At 49.1% G+C, this 11,772-nt stretch overlaps 1 protein-coding gene across 1 annotated transcript; it reads right to left on the reverse strand.

Moving 5' to 3' along the window:
- Nucleotides 1-8,342: 8,342 nt before the first annotated feature.
- LOC136785122 (MAP7 domain-containing protein 1-like) lies at nucleotides 8,343-9,023 on the reverse strand. The gene has a single exon (XM_066746143.1). The coding sequence runs from the start codon at nucleotides 9,021-9,023 to the stop codon at nucleotides 8,343-8,345; it is 681 nt and encodes a 226-aa protein (XP_066602240.1).
- Between the last annotated feature and the right edge of the window lie 2,749 nt (nucleotides 9,024-11,772).

The raw sequence follows: 11,772 nt of genomic DNA on the forward strand, positions 1-11,772 counted from the left end.
TGCTACTAGGGTAACTCACTTAGTGTCACGGAGTACTCATATGGAACTAGGGTAACTCACTTGGGGTCAGGGAGTATATCTATAATAGCTAAAGTAACTCACTTGGGGTCAGGGAGTACTTATATGGGACTAGGGTAACTCATTTAGGGCAGGGAGTACTTATTTGGGACTAGGGTAACTCATTTGGGGTCAGGGAGTACTTATATGGGACTAGGGTACATCACTTGGGGTCAGGGAGTACTTATATAGGAGCTAAAGTGATTCACTTGGGGTCAGGGAGTACTTATATGGGACAAGGGTAACTCACTTGGGGTCAGGGAGTACTTATAAAGGGGCTAGGGTAACTCAATTTGGGGTCAGGGAGTACTTATATAGGACTAGGGTTCCATACTTGGGGTCAGGGAGTACTTATAAAGGGGCTAGGGCAACTCACTTGGGGTCAGGGAGTACTTATATGGGACTAGGGTAACTCACTTGGGGTCTGGGAGTACTTCTATAGGAGCTAAAGTAACTCACTTGGGCTCAGGGAGTACTTTAATGGGACCAGGGTAACTCACTTGGGGACATGGAGTACTTATAAATGGGCTAGGGTAACTCACTTGGGGTGAGGGAGTACTTATAAAGGCGCTAGGTAACTCATTTGGGGTCAGGGAGTACTTATATGGGACTAGGGTACATCACTTGGGATCAGGGAGTACATATATAGGGGCTAAAGTAACTCACTTGGGGTCAGGGAGTACTTCTATGGGACTAGGGTAACTCATTTGGTGTCAGGGAGTACTTATTTGGGACTAGGGTAACTCACTTGGGGTCAGGGAGTAGTTATATGGGACTAGAGTAACTCACTTGGGGTCATGGTGTACTTATATAGGGGGTAGGGTAACTCATTTGGGGTCAGGGAGTACTTATATGGGACTAGGGTACATCACTTGGGCTCAGGGAGTACTTATTTAGGAACTAAAGTGACTCACTTGGGGTCAGGGAGTACTTATATGGGACTAGGGTAATTCACTTGGGGTCAGGGAGTACTTATATAGGAGCTAAAGTAACTCACTTGGGGTCAGGGAGTATTTTAATGGGACCAGGGTAACTCACTTGGGGACATGGAGTACTTATAAATAGGCTAGGGTAACTCACTTGGGGTGAGGGAGTACTTATAAAGGCGCTGGGTAACTCATTTGGGGTCAGGGAGTACTTATATGGGACTAGGGTACATCACTTGGGATCAGGGAGTACTTATATAGGGGCTAAAGTAACTCACTTGGGGTCAGGGAGTACTTCTATGGGACTAGGGTAACTCATTTGGTGTCAGGGAGTACTTATTTGGGACTAGGGTAACTCACTTGGGGTCAGGGAGTACTTATATGGAACTAGGGTAACTCACTTGGGTTCAGGGAGTACTTATATGGGACTAGGGTAAATCGCTTTAGCTCAGGGAGTACATATATAATACTAGGGTAACTCAATGGGTTGTCAGGGAGTACTTATATGGAACCAGGGAAACCCACTTGGGGTTAGGGAGTACTTATATGGGACTAGGGTACATCACTTGGGCTCAAGGAGTACTTATATAGGAGCTAAAGTGATTCACTTGGGGTCAGGGAGTACTAATAAAGGGGCTAGGGTAACTCACTTGGGGTGAGGGACTAATTATATGGGACTTGGGTAACTCACTTAGGGTCAGGGAGTACTTATATGGGACTAGGGTAACTCACTTGGGGTCAGGGTGTACTTCTATAGGAGCTAAAGTAACTCACTTGGGGTCAGGGAGTACTTATATGGGACTAGGGTAACTCATTTAGGGCAGGGAGTACTTATTTGGGACTAGGGTAACTCACTTGGGTTCAGGGAGTACTTATATGGGACTAGGGTAACTCATTTAGGGCAGGGAGTACTTATATGGGACTAGGGTAACTCACTTGGGGTCAGGGAGTACTTATATAGGGGGTAGGGTAACTCATTTGGGGTCAGGCAGTACTTATATTTGACTAGGGTAACTCACTTGGGGTCAGGGAGTACTTATAAAAGGGCTAGGGTAACTCACTTGGGGTAGGGAGTACTTATATGGGACTAGGGTAACTCACTTGGGGTAGGGAGTACTTATATGGGACTAGGGTAACTCACTTGGGTTCAGGGAGTACTTATATGGGACTAGGGTAACTCACTTGGGGTCAGGGAGTACTTCTATAGGAGCTAAAGTAATTCACTTGGGGTTAGGGAGTACTTATATGGGACTAGGGTAACTCATTTATGGCAGGGAGTACTTATACAGGGGCTAGGGTTACTCAATTTCGGGTCAGGGAGTACTCATATAGGACTAGGGTACCATACTTGGGGTCAGGGAGTACTTATAAAGGGGCTAGGGCAACTCACTTGGGGTCAGGGAGTACTTATAAAAGGGCTAGGGTAACTCACTTGGGGTAGGGAGTACTTATATTGGACCAGGGTAACTCACTTGGGTTCAGGGAGTACATATATGGGACTAGGGTAACTCGCTTTTGGTCAGGGAGTACTTATATGGTACTAGGGTAACTCTCTTGGTCGTCAGGGGGTACATATATGGAACCAGTGTAACCCACTTGGGGTCAGGGAGTACTTATAAAGGGGCTAGGGTAACTCAATTTGGGGTCAGGGAGTACTTATATGGGACTAGGGTAACTCTCTTGGGGTCAGGGAGTACTTATATGGGACTAGGGTAACTCTCTTGGTGTAAGGGAGTACTTATATGATACTAGGGTAACTCACTTGGGGTCAGGGAGTACATATATGGGACTAGGGTAACTCACTTGGGGTCAGGGAGTACTTATATGCGACTAGGGTAACTCACTTAGGGTCACGGAGTACTTATATAGGACTAGGGTAACTCACTTGGGGTCAGGGAGTACTTCTATAGGAGCTAAAGTAACTCACTTGGGGTCAGGGAGTACTTATATGGGACTAGGGTAACTCACTTGGGGTCAGGGAGTACTTATATGGTACTAGGGTAACTCACTTGGGGTCAGGGAGTACTTATATGCGACTAGGGTAACTCAATTAGGGTCACGGAGTACTTATATAAGACTAGGGTAACTCACTTGGGGTAGGGAGTACTTATATGGGACTAGGGTAACTCACTTGGGGTAGGGAGTACTTATATGGGACTAGGGTACCTCACTTGGGGTCAGGGAGTACTTATAAAGGCGCTAGGTAACTCATTTGGGGTCAGGGAGTACTTATATGGGACTAGGGTACATCACTTGGGCTCAAGGAGTACTTATATAGGAGCTAAAGTGATTCACTTGGGGTCAGGGAGTACTAATAAAGGGGCTAGGGTAACTCACTTGGGGTCAGGGACTAATTATATGGGACTTGGGTAACTCACTTGGGTTCAGGGAGTACTTATATGGGACTAGGGTACATCACTTGGGATCAGGGAGTACATATATAGGGGCTAAAGTAACTCACTTGGGGTCAGGGAGTACTTCTATGGGACTAGGGTAACTCATTTGGTGTCAGGGAGTACTTATTTGGGACTAGGGTAACTCACTTGGGGTCAGGGAGTAGTTATATGGGACTAGAGTAACTCACTTGGGGTCATGGTGTACTTATATAGGGGGTAGGGTAACTCATTTGGGGTCAGGGAGTACTTATATGAGACTAGGGTACATCACTTGGGCTCAGGGAGTACTTATATAGGAACTAAAGTGATTCACTTGGGGTCAGGGAGTACTTATTTGGGACTAGGGTAACTCACTTGGGGACATGGAGTACTTATAAATAGGCTAGGGTAACTCACTTGGGGTGAGGGAGTACTTATAAAGGCGCTAGGTAACTCATTTGGGGTCAGGGAGTACTTATATGGGACTAGGGTACATCACTTTGGATCAGGGAGTACTTATATAGGGGCTAAAGTAACTCACTTGGGGTCAGGGAGTACTTCTATGGGACTAGGGTAACTCATTTGGTGTCAGGGAGTACTTATTTGGGACTAGGGTAACTCACTTGGGGTCAGGGAGTACTTATATGGGACTAGGGTAACTCACTTGGGTTCAGGGAGTACTTATATGGGACTAGGGTAACTCGCTTTAGGTCAGGGAGTACATATATAATACTAGGGTAACTCAATGGGTGGTCAGGGAGTACTTATATGGAACCAGGGAAACCCACTTGGGGTTAGGGAGTACTTATATGGGACTAGGGTACATCACTTGGGCTCAAGGAGTACTTATATAGGAGCTAAAGTGATTCACTTGGGGTCAGGGAGTACTAATAAAGGGGCTAGGGTAACTCACTTGGGGTCAGGGACTAATTATATGGGACTTGGGTAACTCACTTGGGTTCAGGGAGTACTTATATGGGACTAGGGTAACTCGCTTTAGGTCAGGGAGTACATATATAATACTAGGGTAACTCAATGGGTGGACAGGGAGTACTTATATGGAACCAGGGAAACCCACTTGGGGTTAGGGTGTACTTATAAAGGGGCTAGGGTAACTCATTTGGGGTCAGGGAGTACTTATATGGGCCTAGGGTAACTCACTTAGGGTCAGGGAGTACTTATATGGGACTAGGGTAACTCACTTGGGGTCAGGGTGTACTTCTATAGGAGCTAAAGTAACTCACTAGGGGTCAGGGAGTACTTATATGGGACTAGGGTAACTCATTTAGGGCAGGGAGTACTTATTTGGGACTAGGGTAACTCACTTGGGTTCAGGGAGTACTTATATGGGACTAGGGTAACTCATTTAGGGCAGGGAGTACTTATATGGGACTAGGGTAACTCACTTGGGGTCAGGGAGTACTTATATAGGGGGTAGGGTAACTCATTTGGGGTCAGGCATTACTTATATTGGACTAGGGTAACTCACTTGGGGTCAGGGAGTACTTATAAAAGGGCTAGGGTAACTCACTTGGGGTAGGGAGTACTTATATGGGACTAGGGTAACTCACTTGGGGTAGGGAGTACTTATATGGGACTAGGGTAACTCACTTGGGTTCAGGGAGTACTTATATGGGACTAGGGTAACTCACTTGGGGTCAGGGAGTACTTCTATAGGAGCTAAAGTAACTCACTTGGGGTTAGGGAGTACTTATATGGGACTAGGGTAACTCATTTATGGCAGGGAGTACTTATACAGGGGCTAGGGTAACTCAATTTCGGGTCAGGGAGTACTCATATAGGACTAGGGTACCATACTTGGGGTCAGGGAGTAATTATATGGGACTTGGGTAACTCACTTGGGTTCAGGGAGTACTTATATGGGACTAGGGTAACTCGCTTTAGGTCAGGGAGTACATATATAATACTAGGGTAACTCAATGGGTGGTCAGGGAGTACTTATATGCAACCAGGGAAACCCACTTGGGGTTAGGGTGTACTTATAAAGGGGCTAGGGTAACTCATTTGGGGTCAGGGAGTACTTATATGGGCCTAGGGTAACTCACTTAGGGTCAGGGAGTACTTATATGGGACTAGGGTAACTCACTTGGGGTCAGGGAGTACCTATATAGGGGGTAGGGTAACTCATTTGGGGTCAGGCAGTACTTATATTGGACTAGGGTAACTCACTTGGGGTCAGGGAGTACTTATAAAAGGGCTAGGGTAACTCACTTGGGGTAGGGAGTACTTATATGGGACTAGGGTAACTCACTTGGGGTAGGGAGTACTTATATGGGACTAGGATAACTCACTTGGGTTCAGGGAGTACTTATATGGGACTAGGGTAACTCATTTATGGCAGGGAGTACTTATACAGGGGCTAGGGTAACTCAATTTCGGGTCAGGGAGTACTCATATAGGACTAGGGTACCATACTTGGGGTCAGGGAGTACTTATAAAGGGGCTAGGGCAACTCACTTGGGGTCAGGGAGTACTTATAAAAGGGCTAGGGTAACTCACTTGGGGTAGGGAGTACTTATATGGGACCAGGGTAACTCACTTGGGTTCAGGGAGTACTTATATGGGACTAGGGTAACTCGCTTTAGGTCAGGGAGTACTTATATGGTACTAGGGTAACTCTCTTGGTCGTCAGGGGGTACATATATGGAACCAGTGTAACCCACTAGGGGTCAGGGAGTACTTATAAAGGGGCTAGGGTAACTCAATTTGGGGTCAGGGAGTACTTATATGGGACTAGGGTAACTCTCTTGGGGTCAGGGAGTACTTATATGGGACTAGGGTAACTCTCTTGGGGTCAGGGAGTACTTATATGATACTAGGGTAACTCACTTGGGGTCAGGGAGTACATATATGGGACTAGGGTAACTCACTTGGGGTCAGGGAGTACTTATATGCGACTAGGGTAACTCACCTAGGGTCACGGAGTACTTATATAGGACTAGGGTAACTCACTTGGGGTCAGGGAGTACTTCTATAGGAGCTAAAGTAACTCACTTGGGGTCAGGGAGTACTTATATGGGACTAGGGTAACTCACTTGGGGTCAGGGAGTACTTATATGGTACTAGGGTAACTCACTTGGGGTCAGGGAGTACTTATATGCGACTAGGGTAACTCAATTAGGGTCACGGAGTACTTATATAGGACTAGGGTAACTCACTTGGGGTCAGGGAGTACTTCTATAGGAGCTAAAGTAACTCGCTTTAGGTCAGGAAGTACTTATATAATACTAGGGTAACTCACTTGGGGTCAGGGAGTACTTATTGTGACGCTACTGGCTATCCTCGGGGATAGTATAGAAGGGGAGGGAGGAGTGATCCCTCACCGATCGCGTTCGCGTCCCAATAGGCGACTTCCTACTAGACCCGGGCGCCTTCGATGTATTTCTGATAATACCCGAATATTTATTTATGCAGAGGGGGTTCTAACCCTCGTACGCGACTATCGGGGATGGGGTGCTAATACAATAAACGCTAGTTTCAGTTAGACTCTCTTTATTACGATATCAATGATCAATACAATATCCGGTTCGTGTTACCCGGTATTGGGGAAGTTACCTTAGGTCCTACGTGTGGGCGCGGCCTAAGGGGTGCGGACGCGGCTGAAGTCCCGATGACGTACTAGCTAGCCTCGCGCTCGAGCCACTAGTTGGCGTTCGCGGCGGCCCCACCGAGTCGCGCGGTCCTCGCGCGCCACCGGCGGATCCCTAGACTAACTACTCCTCAGCGCTACGCGGATAAGTCCCCCTTTCCGCGCGTGCGCGTCCCGCGACGGTTACCCGCACTCGCTCCGTTCCCGCGTACTTAAACACAACAACGACCCGGAGTGTTTACTTCTATAAGCCTAAGGTCGCGAGTCCTCACGATCACTACAATAAGCCCGCGGCCTTGAACCGACTGAAGGGAACGTCCCTGTCAACGGTCGAACTCACAACGGTCACGGTAATCGCGAACAATCTGGATAATTCGAGATTCTCTACACTATGACACGCGTTATCGGTCCGACGGAATGACCACTCCTCTAAGTTGCCCGCTTACCCGTGACAGGTGAGCAGGGCCAGCGGTTCCCTATAAAACCGTTCGGTGCTACGAGCCCTGAAGCCCTAGCACACCCCGGGACGTCACAGGACTTTCTTACAAAACGAATAATCACCCTAAATTCGGCTTACTATGGCTGGCTTTCTTCGCTCTCTCTCTCGCTCTCTCTCTCGCTCTCTCTCTCGCTCTCTCTCGCCTCAGTCTCTCCTTCTCTCTCTCTTTCGCTCTCGCCCTTAATTCTTGCCCTTGGGGCAGTAGATTTCCTCTGGCCGGTATGGGTTCGTGGCGGTGGCAGTCGCTGCACTTTCCGTGCCTCCCAAATTTCCGTCCTGTAGCGGCTGTCACTCCTGGGCTCGTACCGGCTAGGGGAACTTCTCTCGGCACGATCTGTCACTTATGACTTCTAAACTACGTGTGTCGGGGCAGTCCGCGGGAGCAGGTAAGGCCCTGCGCCTGTCCCGCCGCTGCCCCGCTACACCCATCGCGCGGCAAAAGGGAGCCGACAAGTTATCGATCCTAGATCAATACTTATCGGTTGATAACTCCCTAGTTCGTACGCGACCCGCCTATCTAGCGCTTGAGATTAGCAAAGCGCTAGAGGGCAGCTATAGTAACGTTGCGAGAACGCAACGTTACAACTCCCCCCTCGTTAGGACCAACGTAGGGGTTGGTCAACTTCCTCCCGGTTGAAGTCGACCCTGGGGTGTCTCTGGTTCGATTTAATTTCTTCTGGTGCGCGCAATCCTACAATAAAAAAACGCTCGCTTCACATTCACACATACTTTATTACAAAAAAAATTCGGCCTACATAAACGATAAAAAAAAATTAATTATTTGGCTCGATACAACAACAAACAAAAAATAAAAAAAATATAAAAAAAAAACAAGACTCTATATAAAAAAAACACAAGACGCGGACACGGACGGTCTAAATATTGAGGAGGAGCTCATCCTCCATGGCCTCCTCCTCCCTTTTCTTCTCCTCTGCTCTCTCCCTTTCCTTTCTCTCCTTTTCCCTCTTCCTCGCCTCCTCCTGCTTCCTCTTCTCCCTCTCTTCCTCTCTTCTCCTCTCGACGGCAGCGCGGATGCGCTGCCGCCGAGCCTCATCCTCCCTTTCCTCCTTCTGCTTCCTCTCCTCCGCCCGCCTCCTTTGCTGGGCCCTTCCCTGGCCCTTCCGGCCACCCCGTCTGCCCCGGTGTGCCTTTTTCTTCGGCTTGGGTACAGCCGGCCCGATTCCCGCCGCTGGTGGCGGAGGCACCCTCTGCGGGGGAGGACGAGTGCCCGTACGGGTGCGGGAGTAACCCGCCCCCCGCCGGAGCATCTCGTTCTCCCACCGCAGACGGCGATTCTCCTCCTCCCAGTCGGCGGGCTGCGGTCCGGTGTACCCAGAGGCCTGGGCTTGGTGGTGGGCCGGAGGGTAGGGGGTACCCCGCTCAGGATAGCGGGGCGGAGGGAGGGAATACCCCGGCTGGTATGGGGTGGAGGTTTGGTGGTGGTGGGTGGGTGGTGGGTAGGCGGCGGTGGGTGGACCCACTGCTGGTAGGGGTCCGGGCAGCGGAATCCCTTGTAACCAGCAGTGGGTTACCACCTGTTGTAGGTAGGGATCCATTCTGCAAGGAGAAGTGCACCGTCACGTATCCGTAAAAAAAAAACAATAAAGAAAAATCACGCGACACACTCATCCATCCATCACACACACAAGTCCGCACTCAGGTTCGCGAGGGTTAGGCTGGGTCTTGACGTGGACGCAGGCGTGCCGTCCACGTAGACGGGGCGGAATCCGACGAGTCGCTCACGATCGACATTTTCCGTTTTCCCGGAGTCCCTTTCCGTTTACCGGTCGGTTTTGGGGAAGGTGCAGGGTCGTCGTCCCCTTCCCCCGCAACGGTTTCCTCACCCGGTTCATCGGCGTCCGGAACGCAAAACGACGCGACAAACGGTTTTAGATCCGAAACGTGGACCTTCGGATTACTACGGCCTTGATTTTCTAGCTCGTAGACGACCGGCGATATTACGCGAACTACTTTAAACGGGCCCTCGTACGATGGTGCTAGCTTCGCAGCAAAATTATCAGCAGATGACGATAATGGTCTGCCGCGCCGCCATACCACGTCTCCTACCTGATACCTGATATCGCGCCGGCCACGATTGTAATAGCGGGCTTGACGAGCACTCGCTTTTTCTATCTCTACCTGCACGATATCATGAATCAAAGGAAGACGTTTTAGTCGCGCCACCCAATTTTCGGGGTCGCTCCTAAGTATCGTACGAGAACCCTCAATCTCTCGCCGTAGATTCGGAGTAATTACTGGGTCTCGACCGAGGTTAAGTAATGCGGGAGATACTCCAGTCGACGAATGCATCGCGGAATTAATCGCGAAACGGAATTCTGCAAGATGAACGTCCCAGTCTCGGTGGTCGCTCTCTACGAATATCCTAATCATCGTTTTAATTACCCGATTCACGCGTTCTACCGGGTTAGCTTGCGCGTGATACGGCGGAATAGTAAATTGCCTAATCTGATGCTCATTTAGAAATTTGGTCACTTCCTTATTTACGAACTCGGTACCGTTATCGCAAAGAAATATTTCCGGTGATCCCCAACGGTAAATAACCAGCTCGCTAAAAGCTTTCAAGATGCTTTTGGCGTCAGCTGTGCGGATCGCTCGCATTTCCACGTAACGACTGAAGTTGTCGAGGAAGACTACTACGTAACGCTGTTGGGCCTTACTCGGTGGAAAGGGGCCCATTATGTCTCCCGCCACCACAGTCCATGGTCGCTCCACTACCCGAGTTCCCATAAGTCCTACAGGGGCAAGCTGTACAGCTTTATGTTGCTGACAGACTTTGTACCCGCGGACGAATGCTACGGCGTCTTTGAAAACTCCCGGCCAATAGTAATCTTTACAGATTCTAGCGTGAGTTTTCTGAACGCCAGCATGTCCTGCGGAAGTGTTATTGTGAGCTTCCTGTAGGGCTAAAAGTCGAGCCTCTCGCGGGAGGACTAACTTCCACGCATCATAATCGCGACCTATCGATTCGAGTATCACGTCCGGCCGATGGCAATACAGCCGGTTTCCCTCAACTTTCCAGTCTGGGTAAGCCCGCGGTCGCTGAATTACTTTTCCGCGTCGTGCTGTATACCACGGGTCGCTCTCGAAGTCGATACGCGACTGTGTGACCAAATTTTCGCTCGAATTTTCGCTATTTTCTTCGTTAACCGCGGAGACGCATTCATTTTCGATGCCTACTGGGAGGGCGCGTGATAATGCATCGGGTACGTGATGCAATGCGCCTTTACGATGAACCACATCGAACGAATGATGTTGTAATTCGAGGGCCCATCGACCTAATCTCCCGACTGTATCTTTCAAGTTGTGTAGCCAACGCAAACTACTGTGATCCGTGACAACCGTAAAATGATAGCCTTCTAAATACGGTCTTAGTTTCCGAATTGCCCACACGACAGCGAGACACTCCTTCTCGGTCGTCGTGTAATTCCGCTCCTCTTTGGATAGTACTCGATTAGCGAATACAATCGGATGCTCTTCAGTTCCGTTTCGCTGAGTTAATACTGCTCCTATTGCATAGTCGCTAGCATCTGTCTGTACTTGGAAAGGTCTCGAAAAATCGGGCCTTGCCAAGACCGGGGCCGAGCACAGCGCTTCCTTCAATCGCTCAAAGGAAGTCTGTTGCTCTTGATCCCAATGCCAGCGCACGCCTTTATGCAATAACAAGACGAGTGGAATTTTGTCCTTCGACAGGTTGGGTAAGAAGCGTGCATACCAACCAACCATCCCTAGGAATCGGCGTAGTGTTTTTAAGTCTTTTGGCGGCGGATAATTCATTAATGGCGCAGTTCGCTCGGGATCTGGAGCTAAACCATTACGATTTATCAGATACCCAAGGAACCGCACCTCCGACCTGCAGAATTTACTTTTCTCGCGATTGATTTCTAGACCCGCGAATCGAATAATATTCAACACACGCTCTAACCATCCTAGGTGTTCCGCGAACGTGTTCGTTACGATTATTATATCGTCCAGATAGACAAACACGTATGGATCGAATTCAGGCGGAATTAATTGATCCATCATTCGCTGGAACGTCGCAGGGGCATTCGTAAGACCGTACGGCATACGCCTAAATTGGAAGAGTCCTTTTCCGGGTACTATAAACGCTGTAATTTCCCGACTCTCGTCTCCTAGCGGTATTTGGAAGTACGCTTGACTTAAATCTAACGTCGAAATGTATCTCGCGTGGCGGAGTTTATCGAGAATGCTATCGATATGCGGGATCGGGTACGCGTCTTTGCGCGTTACCTCATTCACGCGTCGAAAATCTATGCAAAATCGATA

Source organism: Prorops nasuta, unplaced genomic scaffold (assembly GCF_024137725.1).
Source record: "Prorops nasuta isolate Cenicafe-Biocafe unplaced genomic scaffold, Cenicafe_Pnas_1.2 PNAS00164, whole genome shotgun sequence".
Lineage (NCBI taxonomy): Eukaryota > Metazoa > Arthropoda > Insecta > Hymenoptera > Bethylidae > Prorops > Prorops nasuta.

Coding starts and splice junctions, on each gene's coding strand:
- LOC136785122 (XM_066746143.1), bottom strand. CDS start 9,023: ATGGATCCCTACCTACAACAGGTGGTAACCCACTGCTGGTTACAAGGG.